This window comes from Mauremys reevesii, linkage group 18 (genome assembly GCF_016161935.1).
Source record: "Mauremys reevesii isolate NIE-2019 linkage group 18, ASM1616193v1, whole genome shotgun sequence".
Classification (NCBI taxonomy): domain Eukaryota; kingdom Metazoa; phylum Chordata; order Testudines; family Geoemydidae; genus Mauremys; species Mauremys reevesii.
This window is the reverse complement of record NC_052640.1, coordinates 10,707,788-10,734,169: the sequence shown is the minus strand read 5'-3', so window position 1 is coordinate 10,734,169 and position 26,382 is coordinate 10,707,788. Positions and strand designations below refer to the sequence as shown.

General features: G+C 39.5%; 1 protein-coding gene across 1 annotated transcript in view; it reads right to left on the bottom strand.

Annotated features, from left to right (window-relative positions):
- The window catches only part of GLT1D1 (glycosyltransferase 1 domain containing 1), an 86,339-nt gene that overhangs the window by 38,312 nt on the left and 21,645 nt on the right, over positions 1-26,382 (bottom strand). The window contains exons 5-7 of the mRNA XM_039505476.1: positions 20,429-20,465; positions 19,207-19,263; positions 1,571-1,666 (exon numbers count right to left, since the gene is read on the bottom strand). Of these exons, the coding sequence (XP_039361410.1) occupies positions 1,571-1,666; positions 19,207-19,263; positions 20,429-20,465 (190 nt within the window). The remainder of the gene's footprint in view (positions 1-1,570; positions 1,667-19,206; positions 19,264-20,428; positions 20,466-26,382) is intronic.

Sequence of the window (26,382 nt, the reverse complement as noted above, 5' to 3'; positions counted from 1 at the left end):
CAGTGAACTGATTTACAAAGCTCCCAGTAATCTCAGAATACTCCAAAGAAGGAATATACCCTATGAAAGGCATCAGTGCTTCAGTTCAACAACAAAGTGAAACAATAGAGTAGAGTGTAACAAAGCATAAAAGTAAACTTTTAGTTTAGACAATTACCTGATTCTCTAATGTAGAACAGAGACAGGTTCGTGATACTAATAACGCCAATTTGAAAAAATGATTGAGATGTGTAAGATTTAAAGTAGCAGATATCTGCAGACATCACAGCCCTGGCTCAACCTCAACATCCACTTCTTTTTGCTCCTGCTCTTGCACTGGGGAGCGTCTCTGGTGGAAATCCTGTGATCAGGTTGACTTCCTCCACTACAAATTTGTTCTCTCCTTCAGTTCTGCCATATTCCTAGCTAAATAATTTTACTCCTCTGATTTTAATTGAATCCAAACCTACAATCCCAGCTGCTTTTTTTTATCACCTTTGACTTATTCCTCAAACTCTCCCTTCCTCCTGCCACCACTTCTCTCTCTGCACTGGATCTTACCAATTTCTTGTCACAAGAAAACTGACAAAATGCAATGTGAGCTTCCCCCATCAGTCCCCACCTTCTCCTCTTACAACTCTCTCCTCCTTCTCCAACTGTTGTCTCTTGTCATATACTTAGATTGCAGCTCCTTGGGGCAGGAACTCTCTTTGTGTTCTGTGTTTGCATAAGGGGGTACTGCTCCATGACTGGGACTTTTAGGTGGTTTGATACTACTATTACTACTAAACCATACCACAGATAAAAACCCTGTAAAAGCAGGAAGAAAATAAAGGAGATACTGATGAGCACCTCGTTTAAAACATAGTTCCTAGAAAGACGGCCCTGCTTTCCTTCTCACTGTGTTCAGCAATGTTTTATGAAAGGCAAAGGCAGAGCTGTGGGAGATGAGCAATTTGAGTCCTGCTCATGGTAAGTGATGTCAACGGGCCCGAACTTTGGAACTGAATGGAAACTTTTTGTCATAGTTGAACTTGATACAGGAGTCCAAGTAAATGAAATATGTTTGTTTGCAACCCTTTCTAGCGTTGTAAGAGCGTCTCACATGCTATGTGAAGAAACCTCAATTTAGATTGCTGCTTTGCCCTAAAAACATGAGAAAAGAATTTTTCTTGTAACTCTAATAGTACTCCTTAGTACACCTGCAAACATATGTAATAACCATGACACAATAAGCCCAAAAACTTCTTTGGAAATAGGTGAACTTCTTTCTTTTGTCTACTATGAATATTGTATGCTAGCAGCAAAATAATTACTCCCTCAACAAGCAAAAGCATCAAATATTTCTCTTTGATTGCAATGCTGTGTTATTCCCAGGAGGCAGGAAAAGACACAGTACAGAAATAATGTGTTCAACAGATCAATGTTTATAGGAACACTTTTTAAAAACATAAATATATTATGAAGTATTCTGCAGAGAAAAACACAACTTACAGTAAAGTCATCAACACCAAATTTATCTGAATGGTGTTTGGAGGAAAAAACCAAACCCAGTGAAAATGCAGAGACATTTAAACAGCAGGGCACGTACCTGAAAATATATCCACTAAATAAAGAGGGTCCTTGACTCTTCTAAGTCCACATATCAAAAGAAACAGGCGTAAATTTTCTGTGTCTTGAGGGATCCCTGTAACGTGATACCGAATGCAGTTAGAACAATAAAATATCTTCACAACAATTGCTTCCTGAGTGAGTATGCAACTTGTGCAGTAATCCTAGGAATATAAATAGGGTGACATTTTTCAAAAGCACCCAGCATTGAACTAACTACTCCCAATGGGAGTTAATTTCAGTGGGAGCAGTAGGTCAACACTGAGAGTTTGTGAAAACCCTACCCTGTAACGCTAAGAACGGTCTATCTCTATGCATTTCCTCAGCATTAAGCGCCTAATCCAAAGCCCACTGCAGTCACTTTCCAGCATCTTGAGGAAATATTACTCTTTTTATGGATGGAAAACCTGACACAGGTTAAATTTCTTGCTTAAAGGGAATCTATGCCAGAGCTGGGATTAGTATCCAGAGTGTCTGGCTCCTAGTCCAGTAGTCAGTCAACTGGACTGCGTATTTGATTAATGTAATGATAAATTCTAAATGATAAAGCCAAGCAAATACCCACAATAATGCATATTATGTATAACTCGTTGGGTGCAAGGTTGCGTTGTTGTATTTGTTGTTGTTAGCCTGCAGGGAATGAAAAAGATACAACTTTGCTGTTAGGTGATGGAATGCTCTAAACCTCCGATACTGCAAGTTTACATTTATCTATAGTTGTCCAAAATCTCTTAGCCAAAGCAGACTCCACTTCTTTCCATGTGGTATTGAGTATAACAGAGTACTCCAATTAGTTACTTTTACAGTCATACACATTCAGCACAGCAGTCTTACATTAAGAGTCTATAGATTACAAGGAATAAATATTTATACTGTTTATATCTAGAATTTGTTTCAGTGGAGCAACAGGCAATATTTTACAGTCTAGAATGTTAAGGTCTGCTCTACCTTTGTTAGGTCGACATTGCTACATCAGTCAACGGTGTGAAAAACCCATACCCCTGACCTAACTTAAACCCTACTGTTGATACATTTATGTCAAGAGAAGAATACTTCTGTTGCTGTAGCCACTCTCATTCGGGGACGTGGTGTTCCTCCATCTACACTATGGGTTTATCCAGGCAATGTAGTGTGCTGGGATAGTCTCCATAATGTACGCGTACCCTAAGTGATGTAGCAGTTAAATACCAACCTATGCCATCAAGACCACTTTAGTTCTCTGATGAAAAATTTAGCATGTTGGTCTCATTTAAAATGACACTTATGGAAATGAATAATTCATCTGTCCCTAGAAAGGAAGATCTAGTCAGTTAGGGTTGATATTACCAGGGGGATATAATGGAGAACTTGATAGTATATAACAGGGGTTGGCAACCTTTCACAACTGGTGTGCTGAGTCTTCATTTATTCACTCTGATTTAAGGTTTCGCGTGCCAGTAATATATTTTAACGTTTTTAGAAGGTCTCTTTCTATAAGTCTATAATATATAACTAAACTATTGTTGTATGTAAAGTAAATAAGGTTTTTAAAATGTTTAAGAAGCTTCATTTAAAATTAAATTAAAATGCAGAGCCTCTCCCCAGACCAGTGGCCAGGATCCAGGCAGTGTGAGTGCCACTGAAAATCAGCTCACGCGCTGCCTTTGGCACGTGTGCCATAGGTAGCCTACCCCTGGTGTATAATCATATGAACTATATTCAAAACCCATTCTGGTAGACAGGCAGTAATACCTGGTGTATAGCGAAAGCAACTGGTAACCAAAGGTTCTACTGCCAACCCTATAAGAGTAGGGGCAAATTATATAAATCCTCTGTGCCTCAGTTTCCCCAATCAGTAACATAGAGATCATATGTATTTAGGCAAGAACATGGCCCCATTTCAAGAGGGTTGTGAGATGTGAAGCTCTTCATGTTTGTAAAGAGATATGAGTTCTTCATATGAAAGGAATGTCATAATAAGAGCAAAAACCTTACTATTGCTTCAGTTTCCAAAGCAGTATCTATCCTTTAAACACCCAAGCTGTCACAGAATATTTAACTAGAATTTAAATGACTGCAGAGCACTTATTTTAATCTTAAATTTTCTTTGTAACACACTGACAAGAAAACCTTTTGAAGATAATGAACTATACCCTTCACTATTTATTGTATATCTTTCTGTTAAAATGAATCTGTCAAGAGAAGTCCTCTCAAGTCGCACTTGAACTAACAGTTGGTGCGTTGTGTGGATAAGAAATGCAAATTAAAAATAATTGAAAAATCTCAATGTAAAAAAAAAATAAAAGCACCCACACTTAAATGCTGCTGGAAACACAGAGATAGGAACCATAAAATTCCATCGACTCTTGTTAGAATGTCGTTTAAAAACTGACAATCTAATGTATGCGATTGCAGTTGCTTGGTTCTGCAATAGCACAATTACACTCAGAATGTAATTCTGGGGATGGGTCACCATGTGATGTGCTTGGATCAAATGCGTTCACCGTAATTTAATATAATCCACAAACTGCTGAATGCATGTTCATAACAGAAACATCACTTAATCAATTCTTAGGGGTTGGTAGTTTCCATTTCCTGGCTGAACACTGCACAAAGCAGATCAATTCATTGTCCTTCCATGCACACATTTATTTTGCCGGTGGCAAGGATAGCCAATATACCTAATTGTCGCAAAACTTTACAGCGGTAAACCATTTCATCAAGTGCTTTATTTATGAGGTCATCTCTGCCCACATCTGAGTGTTTTAATTTTATTAAAGAGTTGCTGGCCTTTCAAATATGACTGAAAAAATCCACACACACTTCAGGTGGTGGAGATAAACAGCTGCAGCAAATAGACTCTTCAGAGACAAAAAGATCCTGTTTTAAGTCAAGTGAGCTCTAGAATAGAAAGAAGAAAATAACAAAAACGGAGACAAGACATGATAAATCAAAAAGAGTTTAAATCATTTATAACCACTTCTATGAATCATCAAGTACCTTTATTGAAGGGAAACAAGTCTCTAAAACTCTGTTGGTAAAACAAAACCTCAGCCTTATGGCCAGCTAATTTTACTGAATTGCTAAACTGAGCCTAAAAGACCGAACAAGATTGGCTTGGTATAAATTTGCTTATTTCTGACTGTTGATTGATTTGGCTCGCGTATTGTCTCATCATTACACAAACACAAAGGAATTTATCCTCTCACTATTCCTGTGAGGCAGGGAAGTAGTAGTATCCCATCTTACAGATGGGGAAATATTTAAGTGACTTGCCCCAGGCCATATACACGTCCGTGAGAAAGTCAGGAATTGAACGCAAATGTCCCGTGTGCTGAACCACAAGGCCATCTTTTCTTTCTGGAATAGCTTGTATGTATCTACTGGTTCCCTTGGAACAAAAAGCATCAACAGTAGTTAAGAATCATAGTTTATTTAAACAAGGACAATCTTGTTTTATTCTTTGTCACGTTGGCTCCCTCCTCACACTTTCTGCTTTCCCAAAGATCCTGTAACTCTAGAAGGCAATAGGAAATGGAATGAAGCAGCTTTATTTAGATTGATCCCATATTCATGATTTTCCATTTTCACTGAATGCTATCTTTACATAGGGGTTTATTCTAATCTCACTTAAAAAGGAGTAAATCATGAATAATTCCCCTGTAGTCAATGGAGTTATACTGGTGTAAAACTAGCATGAGATCTGAACTGAACTTGCATTTTGAAAATGCCATAAACAATCGGTGGTTCATGACATATTCAAGTGATATTGCATTTAAAATTAAAATCTAACTTGGGGATTTAAATGCTCATTTTCACAGCATTTGCTATTGAGTCATTCTGAGTTAATTTGAATAGTTTTAGCTGTCACAGAGCGGCTGCAGCACACAAGGTAGATAATGATGCTGTTTATTGGGCCAGAATAATTCACAATACACAATGTTTGGGCTAAAAAGGTCCTTTTGTCTGCTGTGATGCCCCATTAAGGCATTATGCTTTTAGGAGAACCAAGGCTGGTTTTGAGTCATAATCTAAACTTCCACAAAGCAAGTTGCTAGAAAAAGGGTCAGACTATTTGAGTACCATAGCAAAACTCTGCCTGAATTTTAATTACATGTACGGCACAGATATTTGATTTAAATTAAGCTCTCTCCACCTTCTGATACTTTTTAACTTCTTTGGCTGCTGTGGATTGGAACATCAGGTTGGCACTAAAACTTCAGTCATACTGCAATGAGTATCCAGATCACAGTTACCGTGAGTATAGAGTCCATCACAAAAGTTATGAAGATCCTTGGGTTTAACATAAAATCTGGCCTTAATAAAATCTAATATCCTTGCACTTGTTTCTTCCTAGCTCTTAGCATCTTTCTTTCTGCGTTATCTTTTTTATTTATTTGTGTAAGTAATGTTTGTAAAGCAGTTTGAAGATGAAAAGCACTGCGAGACCAAATCTGGAAGGTGCTGAGCACCCCTGTGGTAGGTTCTGGACAACCTCAACTCACGGGATAAATAATAATACTTAAAGTGCTTTTCATCAGTAGATCTCAGAGCACTTTGATCCAGTATCGCCATGTAAAATGCAGGAGTTCTCAGGACAAATTGTTTGGTAGCCTCAGAGTGCAGCCACCAACTCTTGCTAGTGGTCGCTCTCACACATTTTCCTAAAATACTTAATTAGCTTTAGGAAAAACAAATAAATATGCACATAGACATGTCCAAATGATTGTAATTTATTTGTTACTAGCTAGTAAGTCTGTTGTGAAAAGCGATATTAACGAACATACAAGTATCACTTTTCACAGCAGACTTACTCAGCCCTGGATGAGGGGGGTCAGGGGAGGCAGTTTGGAGGGCTGGAGCCAGAAATCCTGCAGCTGGAGCCTGGGCTCTGCCGCTGCACAGGCTGGAGCCCGAAGCCCCCGGCCAGAGTCTGCTGCCCCACCACCCCAGCGCTGAAGGCTAAAGCCTGAGCCCCAGTGCCCCTGGGAAGGTGGGGAATTCACTGGCTGCCTTCTCCTCCAGCATTGTACCCCAGGTGTCTCCAGAGGGGAGCAGGGTCCAACCCCTGCTGGCAGCCGCAGCAATCAACACCAAGGCAGTGCATCCGGGACTGCTCTATGATCCCCTGCCCCACCCCGCATCACAGCCCAGGAGGCTGTGGCCACAAGGAAAGCCCCGTGGTCGCCGCATGCAAGAAATACTGACACAGATGAAGTGACTTGCCTGAGGCCGTCTAGCAGGCTAGTGGTGGGGCTACGAATAGAACGTGGGTCTCCTAAACCCCACCATAATGCTTTAGCCCCCAGGCCACACTACTCTGCAGCTCTATGGTTTGGATCATCTGTAAATGCTAAGTGGTAATAGCTTTATTTTGTAACAGATTTTCTCCATCCTTCCAGTATTTAAAGCTACCATGATATCACATATGTACCTGTGCACTTTCTACACATCTTACTGGAGTTCTGTAGGACAAATTGCTGAAAACATGTATAATCTCTACTGATTGTATTTGGACAAACGTTCACAATCAGCTTTTCTTATGGGCAGGTTATTTCATAAGGCTGTGATTTTTTTTCAGTGGGGCTTAACGGAGTTAGGATTTTAATGGGAACTGGGTGCCTAACTCCCTTAGACAGGAAAACCCCATTCTAATAGTCCATTATGGGATTTCTTGCACCTTCCTCTGAAAGCTCACCTAATATCCACTCTGAGACATAACACTGAATTAAATGGACCACGGGTTTGATCCCATATGGCAATTCCTATGTTCCTAAAAGCTGTCAGAAAGGAGCTATCTGGGGAAGGAATTACCTGCCACTACAATTCAATTTATTGAAGCAGGAATCAGTCGTACAATTTTATTTTATTATATGCAGTAGATCTTAGTCATTGCCCAATTCATTTTTATGACCAGACTTTCCCCAACTTAATCCTCTTAGGGACATATCAAAAACCAGTCCTGAGAAGATTGCTTCACAGGAGCATCGCAGCCAATCCGCACTGCCGGTAGTCTCTTCCGCTCTTGGGCTGCTTACAGTCAGACTTAAGCAACACCTGTGTGTCTACTTGGCTTTCTATTTATTCACTGAAGATGATTAAATTTTCACATCAAGATAATGCTACCATCAGATTTTCACCTCCTCGGTGCTTTTTCAAGACATCTTGGAGCCCCTGCTGCGAAAAGCAAACTATAGCTATCTGTACAAGAAAGCAATCATTTCAGCATTCTCACTCTTGAGTTAGCCTCACAAAATACTCAAGAGCCCTAACGGGGAGCACATTAATACAGTAAGTGCAACGCTGGCTTTTTAGGTGCTACAGCCATAACAGCTATGTGGAAATTGATGTCTGAAAGGAGGCACCTGGTTTTTGTTTTTAGCTTAAGTGGAAGCTTCACTTTCTGCTGTAGTACTGCACCTCCAAGAAGCTTTACCTAATCTGTAATACAATTTTAATGCAAAAACAACACTTTTAACAGATCTGCCCCTTTGATGTGTTCTTCTTGCGTTAGTGACAAAAATAATTTTTTACTTGTTTTTATGTTTTACTTCTGCTAGTGCTACTGAGTCAATGCTTTGGGACAATGAGCTGCATTGTGTTCTGGCTCATGCATCATAAATAGAAAAAAAAGTGTCAGCTACTGCTGGGCCAAATTCCACTCTCCACTTCAGATGTGTAACTGAGCACAGATTTGACCCACAAAAACTGTATTGCACATACCATCTTGATTTTGCAAAGGGAACTTGTAAATTAAAGAAACTTGATAGCCATTAACAGGCTATTAAAATAACTGCCCTACTGTGATATTTCAGAGTATAATTGCACTATAAAGAGGAGGCCAAATTTTCTATGGTGTAACTCCATTGATGTCACTGGAGTCACACTAGCAGAGAATGTGGCCCAAGAAATGTTGTCTAGTAGCTATAACAGAGGACTAGGAATTGAGACTCCTGTATTCTATGCCTGGCTGTATTCTTGACTCACCTGATCTAGGGCAAGTCACTTAATTGCAAACTGCCTATGTTTACCTATCTGTAAAATGGATATAATACTTCGAGGGATATTATGAGGCTTAACCAAATAATGTTGGTAAAGTGCTTTGAACCCCTCAGCTGAAAGGTACAACGAAAGTACAAAAAGCTTCTCAAGATCAGGTGCAGCTTGTGCAAAACATTTTGCTTAGATATTGCCCTGCTTATATAACACTTCTGCATGAAAACAAGATCTTTGTTGGTTCCGCTCCTACAGTTTGGTCCTCATCTGAAATCATAATCCTATCTTTGTCATATCAGTCACTTTCACAGCAAGCAACTGGAATGTCAGTAGCAAAGAATTATGACTTTCGGTGGGGAACAAGAAAGCAGAAACAGGTAAATTCTTTCTTAGAATCTCTGCCCCTATATTTGGGGAGATGTCCTTAATATTTTGCTTCCTTTGATCTTTATTTATGCTGTACAAGTAGACTTATTCCTATGTCCCTAAAATAAAATGTTTTACAAAGTTTTCCATAAGGTCAGAGCAGCTTTTTTAAATAAAACCGAGTAAATAATAGATGGTCTTTTAAGAGCCAATTATGAAGAAATGGCTTCCTAAATCCTGGGATTTTGAATTTTCTTTTAAGTCCCTTATTCTAGTGGTTCTCATACTGTGGGTAGGGACCCCAAAGTGGGTCGCGACTCCATTTTAATGGAGTCACCAGGGCTGGCATTAGACTTGCTGGGGCTCGGGGCCGAAGCCTGAGCCTCACCGCCTGGCGCCAAAGCCCAAGAGCGAAGGGACTCAGGCTTCAGCTGCAGCCCTTGATGGCAGGGCTGAGGTTACAGGCCTCCTGCCTGGGACTGAAGCCCTTGGGCTTCGGCTTTGCCCCTGCCCCTCTCCCCTCCCGGGGCTGAAGCCCTTGGGCTTCGGCTTTGGCCTCCCTGCCTGGGGTGGCAGGGCTTGCCCCTTAGCTTTGTCCTGTCTCCCCCCATTTAGGGCTCGGGCAGGCTCAGGCTTCAGTCCCCCCTCCTGGGGTGGTGTAGTAACTTTTGTTGTCAGAAGGGGGTTGCGATGCAGTGAAGTTTGAGACCCCCTGCCTTATTCAAATCCAGCCAAGGCAGACAGTGCTCAAATGGTATTACCACGTGATGGCTGTTCAGTGCTCTGTAAATATTGTGTTCTCACTCCAGTCCTTAGTGGATACATGTCAACATTGCAAATACCATCACTGCAGCAGGCACCATTACTAACAGGCTTTGTAGAACTGCCATGGACTTGGTGACACAATTACCTTCTCAAACTTGGTGGTGGTGCCTCTAGGTTTGAAACATGCTAGTGGGGAAATAACTTCAGGCTCCAGGGCTTTCAAATCTTTCTTGGCTACTAAACGGACAGGTTTTAAATTAATATTTTGGATGAAATCCTGTTAGTTTCCAGACACTTCAAGTTTTGAATGCTAGTGATCATGCTTTTTTTTTTTTTTTTTTTTAATGAAATGTTAGTATTTTAAAAGTAATTATAAAGACTACATTTTGCTGCCCCGAAGACAGAACTATCCATTATCATCTGGCTCCATGACTCTTCTCACTCTTGCTATGTGCTGAGGGCTAACAAAAAATATATTATTCTCTTTGCTTTGCAAAGTCTCGTGTGTGAATGCTTATAGTCTAGGCTTTAATAGAGTCATTAATTAAGATGTGACTGTAAACTGATTTAAATGGATGTGAATGCTTTTATTTCACTTTCAATTATGCTTATTTCAGTTTAGCTTAAGTCAATTAGGAACAGGTTTAAGCTAAACTGAAATAAACCCCTCGAAGTGTCCACACAGGGGTTTGAACCAGTTTAACTTAAACTGGTTTAATAAAACTTGTGGAAGTTTTTATGTAGCCAAGGCCTCTGTCAGGATGACAGCCTAATAAAAGCAATCTCCTAGGGAATCTATTTAGCTTGATGGTAGTAAATGACAATGACTGATACTTAATTGGGAAAGACTATGTATATTCTGTTTGAGGGAGACATTTGGTTAGTACCAACTGCTTAAGTGGCACTAAATCCTAGGTGTTGGAGGATCCACTGCCACATAAATCCTCCAGTCCTTTCCTTCCTGCAGCAGGAATGTGAGGGTCATAGAAACTGGGGAAGATGTTGCCAAAGCTAATATATAAAAAGATTAAATAAAGAACATATATTAGGCAGCAAAAAGCAGGGGACTCTGCTTCAAAATTGAGCTATAGCATGGCACTATATATATGGGGCCTTGAGAATATCCATGTCTTGGGTGTCAAGACAGTATAACAGAAACAAACTAAGTAGTATCTCAGGAATAATTTCTGAAGCATTCCTGAATACATTATTTTTATGATAAAGGCAAGAGTAAAATACAGCCCGCATCACTTAACAGGACTTTAAAATAGCAAATTTATTTAACACCATCCCAGTATGAACAATCAAGAAAAAAATTGATAGAGCAATCTCAGATAAATAGTATAAAATTGTTCTTACAAATCTTACTGAAGAGCCGCAGGCTTCTATGTGCCTGGGTGATATCAAACTCTGACTTGCTGGAGGTAAGGATGCAGTTTGAGATCATTTTATCTCAAGTGACCTAGTTTCTCACTGTTTGTTCAAATAAAGACATTTTTCTTATTTGAGATTTTAATGGCTGCTTTCATGAAATATATTCACGAGTTTCCAAAGGGGGAAAACCAAACTTTAGATTATTTATATTCAAAGTGCTTGTTTTGGACAGGATTTTTTTAAAAAAAAATCCTTAAAAAACAAACCTTTAACATATGTTTTTATCTTTTATAGTTTAAGATTTGAAAATGATACATATCAGAGGTCAAATATATATTTTATATCAGGAATATTGATTGTATTTGTGCATTTAAATAACTTAAGACATGAGGTTACACATAAGCGCACACTGTCTTCAAACAAGATTGCCCTTATGAATGCTGAGTCAAGGGCAATCAAAGTCTTCAGGGTTAATTTTTTTTAATCCCTGAATTGAACTTGATTTTCACTTGTATTCCAAAGACCTTTAGATCACCATACCAGGTCCACATTATTTAGGCTTATCCACCTGACTTCTCTTTTGTTCAGAAACTATGTCTAAGTTATGACTGGAGGGCGAGGTTAAATCCCCTCTCGAATCCTCCTTTCTGTTCACTTTGAACCATACCAAATCTTTTATCTCTCTTGAAAAATTGTTCATTTTTCTGTCTCTGACACATTTCAAAGTCTTAACTGATCTCCTACAAAAAAAAATCTATAGGTTTCTTGCTGAGATTTCAGATTCTGTCTGAGATGGTTATTTTATCTTCCAGAGTTTGAATCTTGGGTGACTTTGTCCACCACTGGAATATATCTTTGATATGCTCAGTAAGTCTTCTAACTCTACTTTGTCCTTTACATTCATCTCTTCAGCCACATGTTGGAAGTGTCACAATAAATCATCTAATTTCTTTTGTGTTCTCATAACTAAGAGTTTTGCAGCATTAGGTCTTCAACACTGGCTTTTTTAAATCTTGTCTCTGACTCTCAAAATTCAACCCTTCATGATTTTAAATACCTTTAGCTGTTCAGCCCAGCCAAATTCCCCATTTTGTATACTACAGTAGCATTACATGGCAGTTCCCATAATGCAATCCAGCTTTTCAGTTCTACCTTATCATCTGCTGATCCTGACGCCACTGACTTGACTGGGAACAGAATTAGGCCCATCATTAGTACAATCAGGTCCCCATTCAGCAACAAACTTAAGAACAAGTATATCATCATTCATTCATGCCCGTCACCCCAACCGGGGTATGGGCCGCTAAAACTTTAAAAAAATGCTTAAATGCTTGGCTGAATTGGGACCTTAATCTACAAAGTAATCCTTTCCCTTGAAATGAAAGAAGGGGGAGGAAACAGGGGACAGACTCCATTGTAACTGAAGAAACTAAAAGTACCGTATATATTCGTTCATAAGCCAAATATTTTTGGTAAAAAAGTGATGCGTCAAAGAGGCGGGGTCGGCTTATAAACAGGTCTACACCTAAATTTGATTTTAAACTCTATGGAATCATTGAATTGAATATCTAATACAGTGTTGTTTTGTTTACCTGGAGCATCTGCAGGCATGGAGCCCCTCAGCTCCCTGTGGCCACGGTTCGCCGTTCCCAGACAATGGGAGCTGTGGGAAGTGGCTGCGGCCACAGGGAGTTGAGGGGCTCCATGGCTGCAGACGCTCCAAGTAAAGAAAACGTCCCAACCCACCAGCAGCTTACCCTGATGGGCCAAGAGCCAAAGTTTGCCAACCCCTGAAATATAAGGTCGGCTTATGAAAGGGTCGTACAGTTTTTGCTATTTTTACCTAACCATCTTGGGGGGTCGGCTTATAAACGAATGGGCTAATGAATGAGTATATACGGTAGTTTATCATAAATTAATCACTAGAGGGCATTTGCACTTTCAGGGCCCTAATCTTCCTAGGTGCTGCGCACTCTCAACTTCCATTGATTCCACTGAAGTACTCAACACCTCACAGGATAAGGACCTTATCTGGAAAAATTAGACTGCAGGAAATGTAGCATCATATGGCTTCTATAATTTCTAGTTATCAGTAACAGATATGGCAGTATGCTTTTCACTGTATGTGAACAAAAAAAAAAAACTGAGATATTTTCCCCCAAAGATTCAACAATCAGACTTCACAACATTAGTGTGAATAGGACTGCATTTCTTTTGAGCATAGGCCTGGCTTCCTATCCTACTAGTAAATTTAAGGCCAGTTTATGAGCATCTCACATTGAGTAGTAGCTCACTCCAATAATCCTATTTACTCCAATGCGACCACTAGGGTGAGTAACTGTTGACTGGTGTAATTAAGGAGTTCATAATAGCCCTCAAAAAATATCCCGTTACTAGGAACATACCTAAGAACTGTGTTTTGATCATTGGTTAGATAGTGACTGTGAGGAAAATACCAGACTGCCCTGTGTTATGACCATTGCTTGCTGAAGTCCCTTGGATTTCTACAGAGGCTTTCACCATCTGGTCTTCCTTAACATTGCACTCACCTCGTCTCTTTCTCCATAGTTTTAGGAAAACATAATGCATCTGTGCAATCCCATCTATGCCACCATAGGTCACGTAACATTTTCAATCTTACTCCATAGCAAGGCATCTTCAGAAATTGCCCTAGCAGAGGGAAATTACACACCAAGACTATGTCTGACGCTGGTTGTTTGATTCTACAGTGACCCTTGATCCTAAGAAATCATGGGACCTTCCTGGAGTGTCTAATATTGGTTCACTTTCCTCCCAGAATAGGGTTGAAATCTAATTAATCTTTCTCAATTTATAACTAAGAAATTGCAGTACAGTAATCTACCCTTCTGAACCATATGCCCTTATTTGGATTTTAGGAACTTAATCCAATGCTCAATGAAATCAGTGGAAGTCTTTCCATCAACTTAAGTGGGCATTGGACCAGTCCCTACCTCAAACAGCTATATACCATCGTTGAGCAGAGAACACAAATCTAGGTTTTTCACGTTGACGTCGGTTGTGTTGTTATTTTCCATTGACAAATTTTCAGTGGAGTCTACGCTATCTCATTGTTTTAGGTCCACAGATGGGCATCTCATACTGGTGACATGACTGATATGCTTCGGATAGTTACTAAGCATCAACAGGAAACGTTTCTCTTAGAAATTTGCTTCCAGGATAACTTGTCTTGTTGCAGTTTAAGTTTAAGTCTGGGGGTGGCCATGATTTTTGGTGTATCTTTTGATGCCTGCAGTCTTTCTTTTCATCATGCAGAAAAGACTGCAAAGTTGACAACAAATAAAACACTAATCAATTCCAAAAGTTCCCTCTTTGCAGATTTATCCAATAAAATGCTTCATAATCTCCAGTTGGTGAAAATTTTGCCACTGGCTGCTTAGGTGCACTAACTCTAAACAGGCATTACTGTTAGTCCCTTGATGTCTGCACGGAAGCCTAATGAGTTACAATACAGATTCCATGATTTTATGCCATTCTTTCATTGTACCCTCAAAGATTATTACAAAAATTAAAAATCCCTTCCTTATACTAGGTAATTGTAATTTATATCCACCATTCACTGAAATCTGCTAGGCATTTTGCAGGTGAGGGAAGGCTGGTTTTAGCACCAACTGTAATTGATCCACGCCAGATTCTGCCACCCTGTCTCTACTTGTACCTCACTCCATGTACAGTCACACTGCTTTCAATAGGACTATTTGTGGAATAAAGTTCCATTCAGCATGAGTATCAGGCATCACTGTGGTTGTGGAACTCAATACCAAGTTGGACTATGTAAGTGGGGCATATACAAATAGGAAAAAAACAAAGTTTTCAAAAGGGTCCAGTGGTTTCATGACACTTACTTGGCACTATATGGCCTAATTTTCAGGGCTGCTTAGCATGTATGGCTCCCAATGACTTCAGTTGGAATTGTAGGGCTAGGTACTGTCTGACTTGAGTTGGGCACACAAGATGGAGAACACTTCTAAAACTATGTGCCAGTTATTGGGACGGGTTTTGGAGAAAAAACTATTAACTCTCTTTAGAGACGGGATAGAAGTCACAGTGAATACATGACAGAAGTCAAAAAGAAAATAAATTTAATAAAATAAACTAGATTGGGCAGTCACAGAGCCACATAAATAGTAGATGAACTGGTTAAAGTGCACTGCACTGAGCAAGTATATGCTTTAACTGAATCAAAATATCACTACTTTCCAGGAAAATATTGTCACTGCTATATTTTCTAAGACTTGCCACTAACTGCTACTAGTTTACATTATTCTGAATATGAGAGACTGGCTCTAGAAATTGCAAACTCCGTGAAAAGCAGCACCCCTTCTGCTGCCTTTGTTATTCTCCAGCAAGCACGGAATTAGGGACAAGCATCCAGACCCGATCTGCTACAATGGGAGATGTTCTAAATGCTACAGTGATGCTAGGGTATGGGGGGGGCGGGGAGTGTTGATGAGAACTGCAGCCCATCCCAGGGGACAGAAATAGGAGCAGGACTGATGATAAGACAAATGAGATGAGATACTTGGTCATAAAACCAATACACACTGAATAATTTTGCCAGTTTTCAAGTTATTACTTAGCAGGCAAGGAAGTGACAGTCACTGTTTGCTTTTGTCTGTGAATTATGAATTATTTTGCACTTTTGCATTAGAGTACATTTGGATAAAACTGCCCTTAATATATCAGACAAAATGCATTGATGAGGAATCTTCTCCTCCCCCGCACCCTCTGACCCGGCTGTTCCTTTAATCACAAAATAGTGAGACACAGGAGCCAATCAATGTTGGGGCCATACTAGGCAAGTGACAAATCATTATACTTCTGAAAATTATTAATCTTAGTGGTGCTGTGCTGGTGTGCTGTGATTTACTGAGAACGAAATAACCTCACAATGCTCAATTTAAAATTGGACATGGGTTCTGAATAATGACACACATTTACTGACATGATAGGGCAATTGAATAATGTGGATTCATTTGTAACAACGGAGGAGAGAGCTGTACTACTGAAGATCAGATTGATGAGTACGATGCAAAAAAAAAATTTCCAGGGCAAAATGCATGAACATTTTTCTAGTTGGGAAAAGGAGCCTTAATAATCAAAGTGTTATGGGGAGATGGCTTTTTGAATTAGCCTTTCCCCCAGATGTGCCAGTACAGGGGAAAGTTTAGAAGAGCTCGCTTTTACTTAAGGGTTGAGGTAGGAACTCAGTGTAACAGTGCTGGGGCTCATAAGCTTGCTGCACAGGTACAATTCACTGGCCTACATGGCAGACATATTGCACACAGTAAGGAATGATCCAGACGCCTGCATTTCCCCCAGGGTCATTACATGAAGAAGTAGCATGTTTTGCATATATGTTTCAGAAGTTACTGGGCTCAAAATGCAAGATTGTATGGCATGTGTTATGCAGGATGTCAGACCAGATGATCACAATGATCACTGAAATCTATGAATCTCAGTGCAACCAGCCAGGCTATTGTAACTCTTGAATTTCCCTATCCACTGGATACCTCAGTGGCTGCTTCTTTTTTGTCTCTTCTGGTCAAGCACCATAGATTTAGCTCCCCTGACCTATGGCAGTTCAGAAATTGAGACCCTTTAAACGGAAAGTTTAAGAAGCCAGAACTAGTCTGTTATAAAGTGGCACAGAGCCACTGAAGTCAATGGAGCTACTCTAGTTTACATCAGCAGAGGATCTGGCCCTAACAGTCTTTTGGACATACTGTGAAACCAATCTCTTTTTGCAGGCTTTATTTATTACTACTTATTTGGTAGTGGATTATGACCAACCATAGCTATATGGTAGAAACACCTTCTCAATTTTCATATAATGCTAGTATATGTATTTGATCTGAGTTTAACAAATTTAGAAGGGTCCCCAGAACATGAGATGGCTGTTGACTGCCAGATTACGGGGGGCGGGGAGAAGAGAAGAAATAACAAAGCTATAAACCCTCAGTTGCCACACCTCACTCTGCAGTCCTGATTTCCCCACCCCCCAAAAATTAGGCAAACCCTTTGCTGAGTCTAGTCTGCTTCTATGTATGTATTTATTTGTATTCAGATAAGTAAGTCAGTGAGATTTTTTTTTTTGTTCTTGGCTGACAAATGGCAAAGGTGCCCTCAGCCCAGAAAACAGTTTGTGTTTCAATTTGAGAGGGGAAAAATTAACTTTCCAATTTTCAAGCTATATGAACTATAACTTTTAAAGTATTTATACTTACTATTCAAATGATGTACTCAAAGGAGTCGTGCTCCAGGGGTTAAATCAGGGGTAGGCAACCTATGGCACGTGTGCCGAAGGTGGCACACGAGCTGATTTTCAGTGGCACTCACACTGCCCGGGTCCTGGCCACCGGTCCGGGGGGCTCTGCATTTTAATTTAATTTTAAATGAAGCTTCTTAAACATTTTAAAAACCTTATTTACTTTACATACAACGATAGTTTAGTTATATATTATAGACTTATAGAAAGAGACCTTCTAAAAACATTAAAATGTATTAATGGCACGCAAAACCTTAAATTAGAGTGAATAAATGAAGACTCGGCACACCACTTCTGAAAGGCTGCCGACCCATGGGTTAAATGTATAGTAGGCATACTAATTCTAAATTAATTAAATAGGCATTTTAACCAATAGGCAATTCAAAAATCCTTTTAAAATATATCATGCTGTATCTGGCACACAAATCTGCTTGTATGTCGTTTTCCCGTCCCCTGGTATTTCGCTGTTTGATTGTAAGTCCTTCAGACCAGGGACTATGTTTCTATGGTGCCCAGTACAATGGGGACCTGATTAAATATTTAATAAGAATAATTAAGGATAGGCAGGAAGTCAGTTTTCCCATCCCAGGAAAAATTTTGAAAATCTTAAAAACTTTCCATCCCAAATCAGGACAAAAAGCTGCAATATTTTGTTTTAGAAGCAAATATGCTCTCTGGAAATATATTCATCCAGCCGTAGATGCTGACTGAAATTGACATAAATGTCAGTTTCAGAGCTGCATATCACTCAATAGCAGCAGTGAAACTGAACAGACTCTTGCTGTCAGCCTGGATCCATGCAAAGTTCATAGAAATCTAATCAATCCCACAAAACGTTTTGACAACTCAGCTAATTCCAACAAAAAAAAAGTTGTGTCTGAATTTTTTCAACCAACTCTAACATGCAGATTATGCTTGATTTCTATGAACTCTAGGTCAGGTGCTAGGGGTCTCATCCCGCTCTCCTTGAAATAAATGACAAAACTCCCATTGATTTCAGTAGAAGTTGGTTGATACCCTAATTGCCTATTTAAAAGACTTATTAATTTATTAATAAAACAATCTGTTATTTCCCTAAATTTTCTCCTGCTTTGAAACCAAGTTTCAGCCCAGACCGAAATATACAAGTTGGCACCATAAAGAGGTTGCCAGATAGTTTAGTGGCAACACAATGCCTGTCCAGAAGTCCAAGCATGCTTACCATTCTTGTTGAAAGTCTTCATAGTGAGGCCATATAGCATATAGGCACAAATACTGAATGATATCTGACCTCTCCAGGTCAAGAATTAGGCTCACTGTGGGGGTTAGATTGTGAAAGTTTGAACTGCAGTTTCAGATTCCCTACCCATCTCTTCTGTCATACTGGCCTCCATCACATTTCTGTGTATCACAAGCACGCTCAGATATCTGTGCTTTGGTCATGAATGAAATGAGTGTTACTGCCAAATATGTTTCCAGGGGACATTTGTCCATATCTCATAGCCACTTTATTGTTTTGGTGCAATTTCATTTTTGTCAGTTTAAGCAGGGCTGTGACTAGGAATAGCAGGGGTAGTTTTCTGCTGTGATTAACAAGCAAGGGCAGAATTCTGACTGCATGATTTTAGCTAGCACTGTTAATCCCTCATTTTCAAGAGCACTAAAAAACATAACCATACCACAGATCAACTTATATTCTAAGATCCCTTCCAGAATGGAGACAAAAACAGAAAATCATTCAAACATATCAAGAATATGTACTGAAAACTTAATTAGAGGAAGAGGCAGCATATGTAAGCTATGATCTTCATGCACTTTGTTCAGAAGCATAAAGCAGTTTTACATTATACCTGCATTTTGTAGAAATCTCTTCCAGTTAAAAGTTGCACTGGGTGTGGTCATAATTCCTAGATTCAAGGGAAGAAAAGGACAACATGTTTTACTAGACCTAGGGTGGCAGAACTGTAGCTCTTAAAGTCTTGTACTGAGTGAATGTCTTTGTCAAATACTCTAAATCCCACTTGAAATTGCTCCCATTTCAAGATTTCCTTTCCCATGTACATTTCCTTGCCTAGAATTTCTGTAGCATTCAGTTTGATTTTTCCAATTTAGGTTCCAATATTTATACCTTGGGCCAAATGCACTCAGAGGGTGCAACTCCATGGAAATCCACAGAGTCATGCCTACTTGCACCAATGTTGGTTTGGCCTCTTAATACTATGTTGTTGTCTGGATGTCTCATAGGTAGATTTTACTTGATGGGAAAATCATCTGGATTGGTTCTGAAACATACACCAAAGTATCATGGAATAAAAAAAATCATGCCTAAATCCTTCGATGTCACTGCTAAATTATATGTATATTTAATCTCTTAATAAATCTTAAACCCTAACCCCATACTACACTTTTTTAAAAAAAAAAAATCTCTTTAGAAGGCCAAAGTTAAACATCTAAAATTTTATTTTCACATTCTACAGTTGGTTAGTTTAGTAACATTAGTAGCAGCTGAAGCAGCCACATTTCAAATGCTAAGCTAGGTCTTAATTTTGATTAAATATTACCTAGATGGCACCATAGATGTATATGGCGCTTTACAAACAGAATGCATCACATTCCCTGCACTAATTGTCCAACCAAGATTTTCAAAAGCAAATACTGATTTTGGGTGCCTCTGGTTTTGGGACTCCAACTTGAGGCATGTTAAAGGGGCCTGATTTTTAGAGAATGGGTGCTTGGCACTTTTTGAATATTAGGAGTGAAAAGTTTATGCAAAGCTCATTGAAGTCTATGGAAGACTCTCACTGACTTCACCATGCTTTGGGTCAGGCCCATAAATGTCATGTTGGGCAGCTGAAAGTTGAGTCACCCAAACTCAAGAGTTCACCTGAAAATCTGGGTGAAATCTTGGCCCAATGAAGTCTACTGCAAAACTCTGACTCCAGTGGAGCCAGACCATCATCCTATGCCTATTTCAGCAAGACTTCTGTATCACTTGAAAAATCCACCTAAGTAGGCATCACAAGGGTAGCAAGCTTCAAAACAAGCACATACCTTGAATATTTCAAAACTTACCTTGAGTCTGGATGTATATTTTGCTTCTAGCATCTGGCTTTAAAGAGAGGAGAGCAAAAGAGTAAATGTCATTGCTCATTCCCCGCAAAAAACTGTTCAGACTCAAAATAATCTAATGCAGTAATATGCTCAACTACATAGTTGCCCTTTGAGTATTGAGAAGCAAAAGAGACTAGCTGTATTTCTAAAGGGTTTTTGACCATTAGAAAGGAACACTTCTGCAAGGTCAAATGCACACGAAGATCAGTGATTAAAATTAGGTTTAATCAATCTTTATAGTATCAACCAACCAATTTTGCAATTTGATATAATTATCATATTAATATAAAACCTACTTTTTCGCTTATGCCAATGACACTTCTAGCATCCATTAGTCTGCTCATTGCATGGAGAGAGAGAGAGAACTAATTCTCGGCAGAAGGAAGGCTGTAGTTTCCAAAAACACTGGGACTAGCAGAAAAACCATAATTGGTTTAAAAGCCACAGAATCAGTTTCATCGAAGTGCATTTATCTAAAAAGGGCCTTTCAAACATACCAAGCAAGAAACAAAACCCCACTTATCTCTCACAGCATCTTTTGTCAAAGACTGCTGCCGAATATATATGGACTTATCTACGTGTGAAAATTGACCAGCATAGCTATTCTGGAATAACTATTCTGCTATAGCTTCTGGAATAACTCCCCTCTGTGGACACTACTCCGCTTCCACCGGTATTCTGGAATAGCTATACAGTGCAGATATAGCTGTTTCCGCCATGTAGACAAAGCCTATGTGTTTAAACAAGGGCTTGCTCCTTCACAGCCTACCTTCTCTCCATAATTGATTCTATAGCAAATCAGGCTGTATAATATGCATTTTGCCATGAAAACAGCCAAGTAGGCCTTTGGTCAAGAAGTACCCTCAGGTCCTCTCTACAACAAAAAGGCATTGCAAATAACCAAAGGAGCAACGTCTGCACAAAACTTTGTGTTCACACAAAACCACCTTACAAGCACTCGCTGTAACACCTGTGAAGAGGCATTAAATTCCCATCTGGCTGAACTGGTGTAGTCAGTCTATGAATTCTCCCAAGATATCCCTGAAAGCTTCAGGGTTTGAAACTGCACAACAATTATGTTTTCTATCATGGGGCAAATATAACCCCCTCCTTTGCTGCAGGTCCTACTACCCACATAGGGGGAGGCACTGGCCTCGATTTGGAGGCAAGGGTGCACTCCTGTGAAGTACAGATCACTGGTTTGTGGTGTCTCCCTCTACAACATGGGGCCTGAGGACCAGCTGCCATCCAGACAATCCTATCCGCCATCTTTTGGAGGATACTGGCCCCAGAGCCATAGTACGCTGTACTGTAGTACTGGCTAGTGCTTGCCTAAATAGCTCAGACTGAGCACTGTGGTACGGAGTTGCCCACTGGGGCAGAGAGTCCCTATATTATCCAGAGTTTGGCATCCCCAGATATAAGCAATTTAGGATATTCACCTGTATCAGCAGATTGTGAACCTGCACATCACCCACAGTTAAGGCTGTCCTTGGGCCGCAGCCTGTGAAATCACAAGTGCCAGTTTTTTCTCTTAATTAATTAGCCTCTTAGAGTTGGTAGGACAGCTCCCACCTTTTCATGTTCTCTGTATATGTATATCTCTCTCCTTACTATATGTTCCATTCTGTGCATCCGATGAAGTGGGCTGTAGCCTACGAAAGCTTGTGCTCAAATAAATTTGTTAGTCTCTAAGGTGCCACAAGTCCTCCTGTTCTTTTTAAGTGCCAGATAGTGACTTTCTGGCAGGAAGAGGAGACATGCTGCTTTTAGAAGAAAGCCCCAATTCAAAAACAAATGTGAAACAACTGCACATTTTGTTTTTCAGCTTTGTCCTATGTGACTGGCCCTCTCTATAGCTCAGTCACCACGTTCAGTTTCAAGTACTGAAAATTAACATCAACGGAAACAAGAGAGAAAGTAATTCAGGAGGAAGTGGTATGTCATCAGCCTGAAATAGCCCAGTCAAGGGGATAGGAAGTTCACTGGAAGTCATTGAACTGGCTACTTCACAAACACTGCTCAGATGAACACCAGTGCTGTAATTAAAGGGGGGCCGGGGCTGACAAGAATTATGCTGTTTAGATTAGGTCTTTCCATAGTCATGGGCTGCACCCTACAGATCCTGTATGAATACTCTTATTCCATGAACTCTAAAAAAAAACTCTAAAACTTCTTTAAGAGGTATGCAACAACATAAACACCTCTCAGATATACTGTAACAAATAACCTCTCATATTTCTATAGCACCTGTCTGTCCAAAAGAGCTCCAACACTTCATTAACTATACATGGAGAGCAACGGTGGGGAGGAGGATGGCAACCAATTGTTCTGCAATTTGATGTGTGGACAAACTAGGGAAGTTGAAAATCTGGGCTAGGAGACTGAAGCAAACCCCTACAAAGGCCAGGAGATCATTAGGGTGGGATTTTTAGAAGTGTTCAGCAGCATCTAACTCTGCTCCCCTTGAAATCAATGGCAAAACTCACTCTAACTGCAATGGGAGCAGTGAGGCCAATACTGAGCTTCTGAAAATCTCACCCTTAATGTCCACACAGAGCAAATAACTTCATTACACACACATGCAAAGGACCAAATCCTCAGCTGGCATAAACTGGAGTAGCTTCATTGAATCTGATTTACACTAACTGATGATCTAATCCAAATATTTCAAGGACCTCACTGAAACCATAAAAAAAGCAAAGGAATGCCAAGTTCAAAATCAGAGCTAACTGTTCTTACTAAAATAAAAACTGCAAGTGTTGCCAAGAGCCCCACGTGTATTTATATATTTTATAATGCTCTGCGTACAGATTGGACTTTCTTGGCTCAGTATTTGTTCTTTCACTTGCCTGGAAATACCATAACTGCTTAGGATCTAGTATGTCACTTGCTTAAGAGCTAAGTTACAAACCCAGTGAGTGTACAAAAATACAAAGCTAAGCATGAGTCTGAAAACTTTCAGTTACGCACTAAAGTGGAAAAAAGTAATAAAGAACATATTGTAACCTAGAACATTCTTTATAAGAGCACCTGTGGAGAGCACACTGCCTCAAACTATAGTTCTCTGCTGTCACCAGACCAGGCATTCTTGTTGAAACAAAGATTAATATATGATGATAGGTGAACTGTACACTGAGCTGAGATTATGAAAGGTTGGTTGTTTTTTTAGGACCACAAACCCTTTTATCTGCAGCCTCATTTGTCAATGACACTGAAGAAACATAAAACAGGGACGCTCCAGTCAGTTCCAATGGGAACATTAAAGAGTGTCCAATGATAATACATGTTTAAATTGCATCATCTAACTTAAATTCTTATTAAAAATGTACAAAATGACACCCTCTCATTTAAAATTAACTAGATTTTATATTACAAATCTGATAAGGGATGATCTATATGTACATCTTAGTGACTCTTTGGGGAGGTGAAAATTCACCATTGGCCTGTTCCTATGAGGATCTGGTTACTCTCAGAGATTTTTAAGGTCAGAAGGGACCATTAATATGATGTAGGCTGTGAAATTCATCAAGTAATATCTGCATCTAGCTTGTATCTTGTGTTTTAGAAAGACATCCCATGTTGATTTAAAGATGTCAGCATTCAGGTCCATTGTCTCCAATGGGAGCTTTTGGTGCTCAGATCTTTGTAGAATATACTTGAAAATTGCAGATTTGACCCCTCTTTTATTTAGCACAAACATAGGATTCAATTTCACTGTACTGCATGATATTTATTGTACAAACATGATTGTATCGATACAGCTTTTTTAACCATTTCTTGATTCGGATACTATTGAAAGACTGTGTCTCAGAATTATCAGATATAAACTCAGAGCCTTATCTTGCTGTTACTTATGGGATGTGAATTTCACATTTCCATGTACAGTGTAGAAGGCAAATCACATGGCTCTGTCCCATACAAAAATTATATTTAATACACACACACACACAGAGCATCATGCTACTGAGAGTTTGGCAGCTTTGCACGGGAGGACGTGTGTTACAGAATTAGGCTAAATTCTAATTCCACCTTTTACATTGGCTTAATTGTATCCTCAATAGGTACACGTTTCAAAAACCACCACTAATATGAGCCTGTCCTCTGGCTGCCTTCAGTCTAATTTATACCTCCCTGGTGCAATTTATGCAGCAATGTGCACAAGAAAATGGTAGACAGGGCCTGATCAGGAATCGTATTCACTCAAATTCGCACACTATATGGCCTGGCTCTTAAGTCTTGCTTCAGAATGTGCCTCAATCCACGAGGACTTGCAGAATGGCACTCCTGCTGCTTTGGAAGGAGTTAGCATAGGGGCAGGCAGTTTCAATGCCACAGCTCTGGTCCTTGATCCCAATTCCGCAAAGCATTTAAGCACATGATTAAATCCATTGAAGTCAATGGGACTCACATATTTAAAGTTAAGGAACTAGTTAAGTGCTTCGCTGTGTAGGGCCTTTGACATAGTTTTTCTAGTAGATGTGTGTATTTTACTCTTGAGAGAACTTTGCCTATAAGGAGTGAACATAGGGGAAAATGGGGTGCATGTGAAATTGGCCACAGATAACATTTCTTTTGTTGTACTCTCCTTTTAAAAAAATTGGGGAGGGGAACAGTTGAGTGGTGATAAAACTGCCATTGGAAAGCGTTTTTTTCCACTGAGATTACACTGTTGGAATAACAGACTGATCATAACCACAGGGCTTTTTACAATATTTCACGTACTTAGATTATGTATTATTAAAATGTAGTATTGTGTACTTCCTAATTAAAGATACTTGATCCAATACAATGAAAGGAGTTCGTTGGAGGATATGACCCTCTGAGTACCATACAATTTCTAGTACTTGCTAGGAATTTAAATTCTTAATTTACTGACTAACTAAGAAAGTGCACATTGGAGGAGTGATGCAGCTCACGTTAGTATGAAATAATGGGTAAGGAATCCTAATATTCTGAGGAGAATAGCACAGAAAAGTGCATTTGTATTTCTCAGTGTTTGTAGTTGAAATGTCCATGTCCTGTGCTTTTTCTTAGAGGATCGGGTGTTTTATTTGACATAACAGTACTTAAGAGCCAGGTCACTAGCCTAGGACTCGGGAGACCCTTCTCTGCCACAGATGTCCTGTATGCTCTTGGGCAAGTCACTTAGCTTCTCTGTGCCTCAGTTCCCCATCTGTAAAATGGAAATTATAGCACAGCCATGCCTCACAAGAGTGAGGGAAGGATAAATACACTGAAAGATTGTAAGGCAATCCATTACTGTGGTGATCAGAGCCATATATACCTAAGACAGATTTACAGAAGCAATTAGATGGGTAACTGCTAATATATTAATTACTAATAGCCAACATTATCTGTGCCAAGATAAAAATGACTTGCCTAAGGTTACCAAAGGAGTCAATGTCAGAACCAGGGTTAGGAATTCCAGAGTCCAAGTTTACTCCTTTCCCCAATCTTTTGTCCAGCTGTTTGTTTTGTCTTTTTCAAGTGTAAGCTCTTTGGGGAAGGGACCATGTCTTTATATGCTAGTATAGTGCCTGGCACATTGTGGTCACTACTGACAACAAATAATATAAAATTACTAGACCACACATATCTTTGGGTGTCCTTTTAAAGAACACGACAAAATCAGATTAAAATCAATTAATGGTGAACAAACTGTAGATAGTATTAGGTGCAATATTAAACTGTTTGGACATGCGGGCTGTACCTCCAAACAGTTTTCTGTTGGTGGAAGGAAGGGTGGTGAAGCAAATGCCTAAGGAAAATGATTGCATGATTATGGAAATTAAAATGGAAGAGATGGTACATGCAATTAGTTCCTATTGCTGTTGGTGATTATTAGATCAGAAATAAGGGAACACGTGGAAAGGAGGAGAAGGAATGAATTGTAAAGAGACAAATACCCTCTT